Raw genomic sequence first — 15,220 nt, 5'->3', positions numbered from 1 at the left:
GCATGTATGGATGAGCATCGGCCTTCCTGCCTTCCAGCTTTGTGCTTTGAACCTGGCAGAAGATTCCCTGCGGGTTAAGATGAGGAGACAGGCTCTGGGCTGCAACAGCACTTGTGTCCTAAAGACACGGAACTGGCCATCCAGAGACAGTACCCCTCCAGCCCAGGATTCTGGGAGGCTAGAAATGGGCCCTCAGGGGCTGGACTTGGGTATGGGCTGCTGACACAGACAAAACTGCTTGGCTTTCACAAGGAAGCGACCCTTGACTTTGGCTTCATTACTTGGAGCTCAAAATTAAAAGTGCAAATTCACTGCCATAGTGTTTGGGAGGTGGGGGTGGTGTTCAGTAAATGAATATTCATTTTCCAAGTAAAGGCTGAGAGTGTTACCACTTTTAGTGAATTTCTTGGAATACATAGGTAGTATAAATAAATACACTGTCCAAAGTGCCACAGGGTAACCTGTGTCTATAAAGCAAATGGGATGCCAAGGGCTGTGCGAAAGGAGAGGCTGCTCATCCAGGGGCATAGAGCAAGGTCCCAAGGTTGCCCTAATGTCCGCTCACAGAGAGTTGGACCAATCACAAAGGGCCTGACGTGCCATGACGTCCACTTTTCCTCACTGGGCCTGGGACACCTAAGGGCAGATCTTGATGTGTATGATCAGGACAAGGGAATTTAACTTGCCGGCTCAGAGCACTTTGGGAGGAGAGAGGACCAGGAATCAGAAGGTCAACAGTGGAGGAGGCAAGAGCCAACTACTCTACCCTCCCCAGAATCCCATCTACCAAACCAAATGGGACCCTGGCAATCTAGCCAAGGCCCTGGAACAGGCCACAGACTGTTGTGACAAAAGCATAAGTGAGAAACATCCTGGCCAGCCTTGTGGAAAGAACATCTCAGGGTCCCCTTTCCTGGGGCCAATTTAGCAATCTACAGGTGACCGTAAGTCAGCGTTCCTTTGTGGTCCACACATAGAGGTGGGGAGGTCACAGGGCCCCCAGACCAACACCAGACCTGCCAGCTACTACCCTCAAGAGAACAGAGAGCCATGTCCTGGAAGCAGGCAGCACCCAGCTGTTGGGATCTGCCTTCACCTTTTGTCTCAGACAGATGAGGAGGCTGCCCTCATGTCCCAACTTAAGAATTATTAAGGATGCTTAAAAAAGAACTGCTGTTTCATCAGTTATAAAGCCAGTAAGCTGTCTCTCCATAACCAAGAGCTCAACTGCCTAGCACCCTTTCCCCTTCATCAGAGTAACAAGGAACCATCACTTTTGCAGGGACAGGACTCTGAGTTAAAATATGCCAAAGTGGCATACGGTTGATTTGTAGGTTTTAGAGCTGTATTTTAAAACTAAAATCAGAGTGAAAATGAAGATTTTGAGGGTCATGATGGAAATGAAATGAATGGAAATGAATTCACTTGGGCGCTTTTTAAAGATGCTGTATTTCACTTAAGTGTTTGGATAAGGAAATTGTCTCGAATCTGCTTCCCCATTTGTTCACCACTCAGTGACGAGATGCACTGGGTCCCATTTCACACTCAGAAGCAGCATCTTTAAAGTGAAAGGTATCAGTACAGCTTACTTTACCGAAAACTCACGTTCAAAATGGCGCATGCTCTACTGAAAACAGCAAAGAGAGAGAGAGAGGACAGTCATTATTCAGATTTTAGTGCCATTTAATCAAATAGTAAGAGACAGTAAAATATTAGTCTGAACCACGCTGGTTATTCTCACTGCCAAGCTGGGAGACACGCAAGTTAAACATGGAATGCACTGGTTTATAAACGTTTTCCCTGTCTAGATTCCAGGTGAAATGCGAATCCAGGATAACACTTTCCCTGACAGTGAATCTGAGTCCCTGATCAACCAACCTGCCCCCTGCCCAGAGGAAGTGAGGCCCATGTGGGGCAGGTCACTTGGTGCAGCAGGGAGGATGCTGGGGACCCCGCCAAACCCCCACCCCACCAGGGAGGGGAGGGCTGTGAGAGGGCAGGAGAGCAGAAACACTGGGCTCAGAGAAGCACTGCCAGGCAGACCTGCTCATCCCAAAGCGGGCCACTGCTTTGTGCCAGCGTAGGTTCTGATAGAAATTCCTATGGCTAGAGGCATCAATTCTGAACCTAAAGTGGGCTTCAGACTTTGATTTGGACACACAGATTCTGGAAACTCCAACATTGTAAAGAACCTCATCTCTTCTTTTGTGCCTCATTTATTCTCAACCCTCTGTCCTGTTAGTCAAGTTCTCAGTCGCTCTGTGCCCATCAGGCTCTTTCTCCCTCCTCCAGCTCCTGCCCAGATAAGAAACTCCCCTCTCTCTCCAGTCCTTCTTACACACTGGCTTTTCTACAAACTGTCAGCTCTCTGATTTCAAAATTATTGCTTAAAATTATAAACTGCAAGAGAGAAGGGCTAGAATTCTCTTGCAGGGCATTCATAACTTATACTTGATAGTACTTGACTGCTTACAAAGCCTTGTCCTATACATTATCTTCCTGGTCAAGACCAGGAAATCTTTCCAAAGACAGCTTTAAAGAATGCAAACTGCTGTCCAAGGTCACAGCTGGAAAGTGGTAGAGTCACAAACCAGGCCTGGGGTTCCTAATTCCGCTTTCAGGGTTCTTTGCCTGGGAACCAAGCACAGTGCTTACCTGCGGAGCACAGGCTGTGCCATGCACCCAAGAGCCGGCACTCAAGAAAAATCATAGGATAAGTGAGCAGACAGCCATTTTCATCCTGGCTCTAGCACCCCCTACATGTGTGACCTTGGTCAAAGTCCTTTAACCCCACTAGAGCCTCAGTTTCTTTGTCTATAAAATGGAGCTCTGGAAGAATCCATGCTCCTTGGATAGGAAGGCATTCATGAGGATCAAATGGAACAACGACTATATATCACCAAGAGCAGCACAAAATAAGTGCTCAAAATGTGTTAAATATGATTATTAAAAACAACAAGAATCTAGGACCTCCTGCTTACTTAGCTTTCCATAAATACTCTTGCAAACCTATTTTAAAAAATTAAAAAATAAAAAACACAAAGCCTGCCTGCTCCCAAAGGGAGGGTGGGAGGGAATATTTGTGTGTAAATTGGCATCTTCTAAACCCCTCACCTCTATGAATTCAGTGCAAACACTAGTTGGTGGCATTTACCATGATATAGGATAAAGAATTCTAAAGTTCTTGAAAGAGTGAACTTCTAGAGGCAGGAAACATAACCTTTAGCAGAAAACAAAGTGCTAGGAATGTTCTTACTGAAAAAGGGGTTTAGAGAATCCCACCCCACCTGATGGAAGCCCCAGCAGAATTAGGGAAATGGTATTTCTCCCATCAAATTGGTAAGGACCTCAAGAAGAGGCCCCAGGGCATGGAGGTACAATAAATTGGGAGAGGCCCCAAACCTTATACAAATACTGGAAAGGGCTCATGAGAGTAAGATCACTTCACTTACAAACATCTGGCACTTCTGCACCATCCTAAAAGTAACTGAACTTAAGACCACTCTCAACTACCACGAATGTGCTTAAAATCGACTCTTTCAGGAAGAAAGGCAATGCTGTGGAAATGTACTTGCCTAAGGTGATCTATTGCTGAGCAAACTGTCAAAGGCAGGGTCCACAGCAGATGTACAGGATGCTTGATTAGAAGGAGCTGCGAGACATTCTCCTCTAACTCCCACCCTTTAGCCTTTGACAGAGGAGGTAAGTAAAACCCAGACACGGAGAGTGACTCACTGAAGCTCTCCGGGTAACTCAGTGTGCTGAGGGCTTACTGTGTGCAGGCACTGTTCTAACCTCGTACTCACTGGATCCTCTTAATAACTTGATTAGGCAGGCACTGTTATTACCCTTATTTATGAATAGGAAACCCGGAACACAGGGAGGTTTAGTGTCTTGCTCAATGTCCCAGAACTAGCAAGTGTTGGCTCTCAAGTTTAGGTTCCCTGGCCCAATGAGAAATTCCCAAGAGCTCCTAGACTGAGTTGTGTTTGAGATGCCACCTTGAGCGGGAATTCTTTTTTAATACTAGCCCTTGAAAATGAAGAATTTTCCTTCATTTCTTGAGAAATTGTATTTCATCACAAAGCTGAAAGACTCTCTCTTTGAATTAAGCTCCCAGATGGACCATAAACTTAGAAGTAAGGACATAAATTGGAGTAAATGATTCCAGCAACAAGATGGGCAGTGTGCAGAGAGGCAGTGAGAAACATGAGCCCAATGAGAAGCCTGGCCTCCAGTCCTGGGAGGAAGGACCCGTCTAAGCAGAGGCTGATGAACTAGAAGTTGCCACCCAGCAGAAGACTTGAAGGCAGAGCAAGTCCAAGCAAATCACCCACAAGGATTTACCAAGCTCCTCTCATGGTACAGTGCACAAGGGCTTCCACCTGAGGTCTTGTACAGAACACATCTCTAGATGTTGCTTGTTGGTGGCCTAGTTTTTCAGGTGGATTCTCTATTTAAGAAGGGGAACTATTGGGAGAAAAAATGCACATGGTTGGACACCGGAGAAAGCATTTGCTTGGATAGTATCTATCATTTTGGCGCTTCCCACAGGAGCTAGAAATGTGACTCCATGCCAGCTGGGGCCTTGCCTGTCAGTTTATCTCTGTAACTCATGGCCACGCACAGTGCCAGGCACACTGCAGGCTCTCAATAAATGCATCTTGAGTAACTGAATGAATAAACTCACTGTGGGTGCCCCCTATAGGGACTCAAATGGTAGGCTGACAGGCAAGTGCCAGTTAGCATTTTAATGATATGCATTACAATAAATGCCCAGCAGAGGTCAGAGCAGAATCTTTGGGGGCCCAGATGATAATTTCATCAACATTAAAGGAGATAAAGGAAAGAAGGAGCCAATATCTGCTGGAAACGTCTCATCTCTGCCACGCATTGTGCTTGGGGCCTCACATACGTTTCCCTCAGAATGCTTGTTTCCCCCTCAGATATTGCCAAATTCACAGTGATGCCCCGCAACTGCTCCCTCTCTCCTCAGACAGTCTTTCCAACACTGACTCTAATTACAAGATTCCTCTTTTCCTTCCCTCATTCTAAAAGTTACTTCATCTCATGCAAACCTGCTATGTATGAGATAGCCCCCATTCAAATCATAGGTAAATTAGAGGATTGACAGCAACAACAAAATCCAAATAGACTGTGAATTCCTCAAGGCATTTAAAAATGAGAACTGGCATTAACTTACCAGGACCACATCTAAGGCACATGGCGAGTGCTCTGCACTCTAAACAGACACTTCATTTGTTAAAGGAGGGTTTGTGGAGTCTCACTATTCATTCTCTCCAACGTCCTTAATATGTCTAACTGGTGTGACATTAATATCCTGTCTACTAGAAAATGGCTCAACGTGATCTGGGCAGATCTCCAGAAATTTCTGATCAGCTATACAGGTCACCTCTACAAAAGATAGAGAAGTCTATTTTCTGTCTTGATCAATATTTGGGGGCTTTCTTGTAAAAATCTGCTGACAAAGTCAGCCAGGGAAAAGAATATCATCCCCAGGAGCCAGGTACTTTGGTGCTGGCTCCAGCACGCTCGGCAGCAAGCCACCAGTAATGGTCCTCGGCCAGCAAGGATGAAACCCACCAGGCAGGAGGAAGCTGTTCAAACCGGTCCTCTTACATCTGCTTGTCGTCTTTTAGGAAGGTCAGCTGGGAGCATTTGCGAGCTGTTGAGCAATGATGCACTTGGTAGCTCCCAGGTGCCGCCCTAAACCTTAATGCATATGATATCAACTCATGTATCAGCCCCAGCCAATGACGGTCCTTTAGACAGTTGCAGCAACTTCCAAGCACAGCAGCAAGTGCTGAGTGGCAGAACCAGCTCCTCTGACATCTAGAACATCTGGTTCATTTAAGAACAAAGGAGATACTGGTACTCCAATGTGTTTTTATGGGGCTTATGAAATGGTTAGAGAGAGATATCAGTTCAAAACAAAAGGAAGAAAGATAGCATTATGAGGCAACGCCACAGAAGAGATTGTTTTTATAAGTATTCCCAAGATAAATTTTTTCTACATTTTTCCAACAAAACTTGCAGAATCTGATTTAATTCACAAAGGTGAAACAGAGGCTAGCCACAGAAGAATATCCTGGTGATTAAATGAACTGCAGAGCAGAACAGAACAGAACAGTTATCAGGAAATCAGAAACTCGGCGGTTATTTTACTCCCACACCTGGGAGTCTCACCAGTTTTGCTGTGACAAAACCAACATTATGGCTGGGTTCCCTGAGGGGAGAGTTCGAGAAGGACAGGGCCCCTGGGCAGCAGTGCAACTGCTGTGTTCAGCCGAGCAGGAGCCCTGCAGCAGGCTTTCGGCAGAGAGAGCCTCTGCCAAAAGAGGGTGGTCAGTGACCCTGAAACCAACTATTCCATTCTTGTGAAACTTGAGTCTGTAAATCCAGACCCTCAGCTTTTCCAATGACACTGCTAACGTGCACTCTCACCGGTTCATGGAGAAGGCTGGCACTACCTAACCCTGACAAGCCTGGGCCCAGGGGAGAAGAGAAAGCCCCGCTCCTCTGCCCGCAGGAGGAGAGCAGGAGGCAGGCTACTTTGCCTCCATCACTAACCTGCTGTAGAGGGTGGAGTAGGTGATGACGGGGATGTGAGAGGTGAGCTCGCCCCAGATCCTGCTAAGAGAAAACACAGAAAAGTTATGGGGACCAAAGAAAGATCTGGAATTTGGCCTGAGGTGGGCCCCACCATTGTTTGAGAACCTGCACTTGGCTTAATAGATGGGCCTTGCAGTAAAAGTTGAGGAGGGACAGAGAATTCAGGGAAGGGACAAGTGACCACAGGCTTCTACTCCAGGATGGGGCTAGGATTAAGGTTGGGCTGCCCCCCCACAACTTGCTTATTTGAAACCAACTTTTCAAAGTCGACAGCTATACAATTGGCTGCAGTACCTCTTCTTGACCCAACCTCTGTCCCTGGGTAATGAATGACAAATGACAGTGCCCCAGCAGTACAGGGGACAGGGAGGTGCAGAGCAGTCCTAAGAAAGTGAGGGCATCTCCCCAGCAATGCTCTGGGTAGAGGTTCCATTTTACCAGCAGGTACATTCAATTAGATAGGGTCAGCCTATTCAGTGTGTGGATTTCCCAGGCCTTTTCTTACTTAAAATTCAATAAATACTCTTATTTACATGAAAACAATGTACATATTCCCATATGTTGCATGCATTTTTCTGTATCCAGTCACCTTATTATATTTCAAATATTCCCAAATTCTCAGTATCTCCCCAGTGCTCAGAAACCCCCAGAATATACCCTGCTGTCCTAACATGGAAGTAGCCCAGTGAGCAGACAGAGGAACTACATAAGCCACCTCCCCAGCACGGAGGTCCTATCAAGTGGTTAACCACAGCTCCGGGAGGCGGGGGGGGGGGGCTGTGATCCTGCCCTGGAGACACCACTAACCTTACTGGGGAAGCCTCTAACCATCCTCTCACCCACTACCCACAGGACATGTTGACATGACATGGACACTGGGCATGAGGAGAAATGTCCTAATTCAACCACACCACTCTCTTTTCCACGATGTGAATACCTTTCCACTATCTGCAATATTCTCTCACCTCCCTGTAAACTATAAGAGTTTTACTGGTAAAGGAGGTGAGTCAACTTATCCTGTTTTCAAACTGCTTGGCAGTGCCAACATTGATTCTAACGGGGAGAAGATTGAACATGTGGTCCCAGTGAGCTCTGGAGGTGGTCTGCACATTTGCATCCACTGCTACTTTGCTCTCCTAAACTCCTTGAGGGCAAGGCGGTGTCTTGGAGTCCTCGGGACCCCATCTGGCTGCCTCTGGTATAGGGCCTTGCAGGCAGGCAGTTGCCTCAGGAAGACGGAAAACAGAGTCAGGCTTTCTCTGCTTTATAAAGAACTGGCTGCTGGACAGAATGACTAACCAGTCAGACATGCTGGTTGGAGACATGAGTCTCAGCGGTGACAATGACTGGCCCATCCCATCCACCATGGAGAAAACATACCTCCAACTGTGGAATTACCCACCGGCCACAACATCCTCCAGCCCTTCTCCTTTGTCAGCCTCCACACCCCTACAGCCTACCTCCGTCCTCATGGGACCTCCAGGGCCTGGCCTCCCCTCCTCCCTTCTCACTCCCCCTGAGCCCTTCTTTAGCCTGGACCCTGCAGGCAGCCTTGTCCGCATGATTCCCACCCTCTGTGTGCAGTCTACGACCTTCTCCCACCCCTTCCAATGTCCAGCTCCGCCCACACCACCCTCGTTTTCTGGCTGGGGATAGTCCACCTCGTGTGCCACTCCCTGTTTCTCCTTGTGCCTGCAGCATATGTCCTCCACCCTGACTTCACCGAGAGGACCTGAGAACACTCTCAATTTCCTGCCTTCTGCTTTTAAATGCCTCTACCTCTTACCTGCCCCTCCTGGCTCCTGCCTCCAGGAGATGGATGGGCTCCTCCAAGGCTGAGACTGAGTTGGGCTCTTGATGCCGAGCCATTGGCCTTCTAGACCCTTCACCTGTCATTCTCTCTTTTGCATCTTTAGCTTCTCCCCATCTGCTAGGTCCTTCTCCTGCCTAAAAGTATATGCAGCTGGCCTGGCCAGGTGGCTGGGTTGGTTGGAGCATCATCTCATGCACCAAAAAGGCTGTGGGTTCTATCCCCAGTAAGGGAACACACAGGAGGAAACCCATCAATGTTTCTCTCTCTCTCTTTCCCTCTCCTTCTCCCTCTAAAATCAATTGAAAAAACAAAACAAAACCCAACCATATTCTCCAGTGAGGATTAAAAAAAAGTATATGCAGCTATTCCTGAACCTAAAGAAACCCCCCTTTATTGGGGCTTCCAGGGCTAAGTTGGAGTTGCCTGGGTTAGAGTAAACCCTCCCCTGCTCTATGTGGAACTCTACTTCAGAATTATAAGGTAGAAGAACTGGAAGTTCTCAAGGGATCATTCAATTTGGCCCTAATTGCTAAAGATGGGCACATCAAGGCCCAAAGCCTGTGGGGCTGGGGAGGGGCAGCCAGGAGCAGCAGCTATGACAGCCAGCTCAGGACAGTGCTCTCTGTACCATCTCGGCCCTTCTGGAATGATGATTCCTGCCATCCCCACACACTATCGAGTCCTTAACAAAAGAGGGCACATTCTCCTACCATGTGGTGACTGGAGCAGAGGACAGGACTTAGGGTGACTTCTGTTCACGCAGGCTCCACTGAAAAACAGGATGCCTTGAATTTTAAGTTGGGGTGGGTTTTCTGTGGATAATGCTCATCTTTTGTTGACCAAGTCCTGCCATTAGTGAAGAGGCTGGCTGATCCAATGACCTCTGCGGCCCCTTCCAGCACTCGAGTCCTGGGAGCCAAGGATGCTGCCAGAATCCTTCATTAGGGGCAGAAGTCTTTTGTTTTCTACATTTGTTACCACACTCTGGCTACCAGAACCCAATATCCCTTCACCAATTACAGGCTCCTGGTCCCGGCCTTTGGGGGCTGGCTCCACGACAATCTATAACCGGTTACCTGAATTATTGGAGTTGCTATATTTTGCTGACTGTTCTTCACTATTTTCAATAGCAGATCGTTTTGACTTCTTTAAAAATAAAAAGAGAAAGGGGGGAAAGCAAAGAGTAAACACACTGACACTGACACTTAGAATAAAAATACTTCCTAGGCATGCAGTTAAACTATCCACACACAGGGTCATATTTGGCCTCATAACTTAATGCAGTGCAGAAGTCACAAGCCAAAACCGAAGGGGAAAATAAAACCAACCATGCTGACTTATCTCAGGCCAGTCACTCCCCCAGTTACATTAGGCCATAATCGGCCCAGCAAGCCATGCCAGGAAACTATACGGTCCATCTCTTTCCTGATATTATGTAGCTCCTTTTTAAAAGCTGCAAACCAGTCATCTGCAAATAGTTTTGGCTTTCAAGGTGATAAAGCACAAAATCTGTCATTGACTAAATGTGCACCGTTAACCTAGAACTTTCTTCAGGTGGAGCCCAGAGCTTTTCTTTACACAGAGAAAATTCAGAGAGACAGCAGGCTGACCTTTCGAGCTAAAATCTTTCTCTTTTTCCTTTCTTCTTCAGATCCATGGTGCGACTGAGCTCTTGTCAGTCTTCGGTGCTGGTGAATCTGTAAGAGAACACAATACACCACAAATGTAAGTGTATCCTACACTAACAAAAACCTAACGTGTTGCGCCAAATCAAATTGTCTGGATGAAAAATCTTTTCCTGCTCAGCCTGCTTGCCTCCAAGGTCAGGTGTGGATATCTGGGAGAAGGGTATGCCTAGGGGTGAAGACCCTTCTCATTTCTCCCAATTCCTTCCTGCCTTTCTTTTGTGAAAGATGAGAGTGGTCCCCAGCACCTCTGAGCACGGACCATGCGTGCTCCCCATGACCCAGCCTGCCCTGATCATTAAGGATGACCTCCACCTTCTGTGGACCTGTTTGTTAACCCAACAGGCTGAGCTCAAGGGAACAACAGTGAAGGATTCAGCTGCCTCATGGCATTGAGCCTGGAGCCTGGTTCAGAGCAAGTATGCAAGAAATGCTTGTGGAACGAACGATCAGCTAAAAGTAATCACCGGGAATTCCAGGCAGAGGATGACAACACTAAAGAAAAAGGACAGTGAGGAATGGTGCGCAGTTACCTGTTTCTGCTCTTCAGTTAGTCTCTTTTCTATACATTCCTTGGCAATTCTCAATGCCTCTTTTAACTTGGTGGGAATCTGAAAGAGAAAAAAGTACATCATCTATTGAGGAAAATGGCCGGAGATTCTCCCAAATGCTGGTTTTAATGAAGGAGCAGTTCATTGTTATCAAGGAGGGCATCTGGCCCGGCTGGTGTGGCTCAGTGGTTGAGCGTCGACCTAGGAACCAGGAAGCCACGGTTCAATTCCCAGTCAGGGTACATGCCCAGGTTGCAGGCTCAATCCCCAGTAGGGGGTGAGCAGGAGGCAGCCAATTGATGATTCCCTCTCATCATTGATGTTTCTGTCCCTCTCTACATCTCCCTTCCTCTCTCTCTAAAGCTGATAAAAACATATTTTAAAAAAAAGGAGGGCAGCCCAGCCGGGGATGGCTCAGCAGTTGAGCATCGACCTAGGATCCAGGAGATTGCAGTTCGATTCCCGGTGAGGGCACATGCCCAGGTTGAGGGCTCGGTCCTCAGTCAGGGGCGTGCAGGAGGCAGCCGATCAATGACTCTCATCATTGATGTTTCTATCTCTCTCTCCCTCTCCCGTCCTCTCTCTGAAATCAATAAAGACATATTTAAAAATAAATAAATAATAAAAGTACTTGTGACTTTGTTACCAAAGTTCATAGATATTTTCATATCATTTTACACTTTTACGTGGATCATCTCAGGTATCCAATGACAGGAGACAGGCATTGCTCATCAACCCCACACACTGTGTAAAGCAGACCCAAAGATCAGGCATTTGCCATAGATCAGTGGCTCTCAAATGGGGGTGATTTTTTTTTTTTTTTTAATTCTCACCTGAGGATATTTTTTTTCATTGCTTTTTCAGAGAGAGGCAGGGAGAGAGAGAAACATCGATGGATTGCCTCCTGTATGCACCCTGACTGGGGATTGAACCCTGCAACCTAGGTATGTGCCCTGACTGGGAATCAAACCCACAACCTTTTGGTGTACGGGATGACACTCCAACCGACTGAGCCACCCAGCCAGGGTTGGAGGCATTTTTGATTGTCACAGTGTGTGGGGTGCAGGGGAAGTACTACTCACATCCAGTGAGGGCAGGCCAGGGATGCCGCTTAACATCCTACAATGCACAGGGCAGCCCCCCACAACTATCTGACCCAAATGTCAAATGCTGTGGCTGAGAAACCCTCCTTAGATAAACGGCTGGTATTAAAAAAGCAAAGTAAGGCATGGTGTTTTGTGCTCCGAAGCCCCTGCTCTCTCCACACCACACAACACTGCTGCTTCCCAGGATGCTTCCTTCCAGGCTGACACAGGTATTCTTTATACACTGTATTTATATCCTTTCTTCCCCCTTCAGGCCACATAATAATCGTTTTCCTGGCTACTGCAATATCTTAATAAATTTTACTTTTATTATATAAAAATATTTTATCTACTAGATGCACTATGAATTATTAAATTATTCCCTAATTGTAGGATATTTAGATTGTTTTCCAATTTTCCCTATTGTAAGTACTGGGTCATCTCTTTTTTAGTTAAAAAGCATTAACTTTCAAAGTTAACTTATTTATGTCACAGACCAAAAGATGGTATGATTTGCTTTACCTTAAACTGTGGCTTTTCAGAAGTGGTTAGTAAAACATCACTGAACAATCTGTAAAGAGAAGAAGAAAAAAATCTTTCTTAAAACAGATGCACTCTCAGAAGACAACAGAAGCAGAAAGAGACCTCTGTAGCCCATGAGGTGCCCCCCCCAGGCCTGACGCATTCCACCATTTCATGTTTATCAACACACTCAAAAAAGTTAATGGGCCACCCAGTGTGACCTTGGGGAAAATCCCACTCCAGTTACCGGGGGCACTGGGTCAGCTGTGTACTGGAGGTTATTTCCTCACCAAAGGGCAAAAGTCCTTTCATGCTATGCAGTAAATTAATTTACACTTAAAAGGAATCATTTTTGCAAACTATTATTCATTATATTATTTACATTATATTGCAAATAATATATGCAGTGGATATTAAATAAAATAGCTGGTTTTCTTTGTTTCTTGTCCCAGAGGAGAATTAAATTTATCCTAGAGCTTTAATAAAATAAAAACGTGCACGTAAGTGGAAAGGAATTGTCCTGATTAGAATCTAACGAGAAAATAATTTTCTTCTAAGAAAAGCAGTGTTTCTCGTGCTCTCTTAAAAAGAAATGGCAGATTTTAGTGTAAATCTACTTTCTCTTCAAAACTATGTTATTAAAAACAATAGCTTGAGGAGTTCTGAACTGTTTTGGCTAAAACAGGTTGGCAGGTTTGAGCGGGTGTTTGGGCAGCGCGCAGGTATCTGTAAGGGAGGCTCTCCCCTTGGGAAAGCAGGAGCTACGTGCCAAGGAGAATGACAGGTTAGCCTTTCTCCGGCCTCAAGGTGGAGAAGTAACTCTCCCCTCCAAGGCCATGGGTCCATTTACTTCCAGACAACACATGTGAACTGGACACAGTCCACACCTCTACAAGTCTCTTCTCAAGGCTGAAGCCCACAGGATAGAAAGATTTAAGGAAGGAAATAATATTTGGATTCACCTTAGAACTGGAAGACTGAGAGAAAATGTAAGGGCTGTGGGTGCGGAAATACAAACCCAAGTGAATCAACGTGGATTTGGGCTCTTTCCTAACTCCAAATGCATTCTGTTCTAAGTCTGTGAAAACTGTTTTGTTTCCCTAACAGGATCAATGTTCCCATGTCCACAGTGTTATTAATGGCAGCTGGTTTGCAGAGGGACTCGCCAGTGTCAGTCACACAGTAGAATGTTCTATTCGCAGGGCAGAGGTTTGGACTGCTCTGTTCCTCATGGTGTCCCCAGGGCCTAGAACGCGCCTGGGCTAAAGCAGACCCTCTACAAGGAACCTGAACTTCCCGCTACCTCCTCTGGACTCTGGTTGTATGCACTTCAAGCTGGTCCCCTGCCTGTTTCCCATATTATTGTTTCCTCAGTACATCTGATCTCTTTACAACAAGTTGGTACAGACCAAGCGCTGGGTATATCACATGGCACACGAAACTCACAATATAAAAGCTGAATCAATATTAATCAGAACTAACATTTAATAAGCACTTACTAAGTGCCAGGCACTGTACTAGGAATCATCTCTTTAAACCCTCCTGACAACCCTGCGAGGTGACGTCTATTAGTATCCCCATTTTACAGACAAGGAAACTCGGCTTCCAGAGGTTAGGAAACTTGCCCAAGGTCACCCAGGTAGAAGCAGTGAGGTGGGGCCCATCTCAGGTTCGTCTTATCTCAGAATCCCAGGCACACCCTTCTTTTAATTCTCTCTTTTGTGTGTGTGTGTGTGAGTATGTTTATTAAAGCTAGGGACAGTGAAACAAGGAAGGGCTCAGGGTAGAAGCAACAGGAGTGACACGTCCTTAACCACCCTGCTGCCTCTCCATGAAGGGACCGAAAATGTACAGAAATTACCTATTCACAATCCTGTTTAAGAGCGAACGTCTTCTGAGCTGTAAGCACCTAGCACAGTGCCTGGTACATGTCAGATGTTTAACAAACATTACCCGGTGAGAAAGCGAACACACAAGTGCGTGGGAGACCAGAAACACACTGCCCCCCTCATGCAGGGCTGACCTTCCAAGGCCAGTGGCTTGTGGACTAACCACAGATGTGGCCCAACTGGTGCCTGAAACAGGCCCATGAAGGACAGCCGCCTGAGAGGGCCCCCCTTTGGTACTGCCCAAGCAGAGGGCCACCACATGGACACATACACAATGCAACATTGACAGGGAAAGACACACGTGAGAACGAGACTGTCAAAGGAGAGCGATCAGACTAAGGTAGCAGAGAGGTCACAGGGAAAGGTCGTGACATGCTGCAAGTGACTGTCAGCAAAGAGGTCGTCTGGACTCTGCAAGGACTGCAGCTGAGTCTTACTGTGGTACCAGGTTAGTGGTCGGTGTTCAACCAGCTATGAGCATAACAAGCAAGGCGTACGATTGACTTACGGCATCTGCAAGAGCCGGGAGACGGTAGGCATGCCATTTTTACAGGCTTCACAAGACAGCGTAGACTCCAACACGGCCACTTGAAATGAACAGATACACAGTTTAGTTCCACAGAACACGCTGGCAAATCACTTGGCAATGAAAAATTTGACACCGCTTTGCAACAACTGTCTGCAGGCTGATCAGGACAGTGTCAAAACTTCTCGTGCAGACAGATGGTGACGTGGGGAGGGAGATGCTGGCAACACTGACGTTACCGATGACTCAAACTAGCGGTTTAGAAACCACGTGCTGACAGAGAGCTAAATATACTTCAAAGATAATTAGAGGAAGGATTCGAGATATCATTCATAAAAGTGTTTGCTCTCTGAAAAGAAAAGTAAACACTAAACAGAAGTAAAAATTCTGAGCTCGAAAGACATTTTGCTGCTTGTCTGCTTTTAATCAAAACCAGCACACAAAATGCCAATTGTTGAGACCTCGTCATCCAACACCTTGGCTGATATAAACACAAGCAACTGGATTTTCCTACTC

At 46.4% G+C, this 15,220-nt stretch overlaps 1 protein-coding gene across 5 annotated transcripts in view; it reads right to left on the bottom strand.

Annotated features, from left to right (window-relative positions):
* The window catches only part of PXK (PX domain containing serine/threonine kinase like), a 69,309-nt gene that overhangs the window by 3,008 nt on the left and 51,081 nt on the right, over positions 1–15,220 (bottom strand). For 3 of the 5 annotated variants that reach the window (XM_087825057.1, XM_087825055.1, XM_016205527.2), the window contains exons 12-17: positions 14,687–14,765; positions 12,290–12,338; positions 10,665–10,742; positions 10,057–10,143; positions 9,523–9,592; positions 6,592–6,654 (exon numbers count right to left, since the gene is read on the bottom strand). In XM_087825057.1, coding sequence (XP_087681183.1) covers positions 6,592–6,654; positions 9,523–9,592; positions 10,057–10,143; positions 10,665–10,742; positions 12,290–12,338; positions 14,687–14,765 — 426 coding nt within the window. The remainder of the gene's footprint in view (positions 1–6,591; positions 6,655–9,522; positions 9,593–10,056; positions 10,144–10,664; positions 10,743–12,289; positions 12,339–14,686; positions 14,766–15,220) is intronic. The other 2 variants (XM_087825058.1, XM_087825056.1) reach the window with 1 other exon arrangement.

The sequence above is a fragment of the Miniopterus natalensis genome, chromosome 15 (assembly GCF_054644295.1).
Source record: "Miniopterus natalensis isolate mMinNat1 chromosome 15, mMinNat1.hap1, whole genome shotgun sequence".
Taxonomy (NCBI): Eukaryota; Metazoa; Chordata; class Mammalia; order Chiroptera; family Miniopteridae; genus Miniopterus; species Miniopterus natalensis.
Note: the sequence above shows the minus strand (reverse complement) of the source record. Positions and strands in the feature narration are given on the sequence as shown.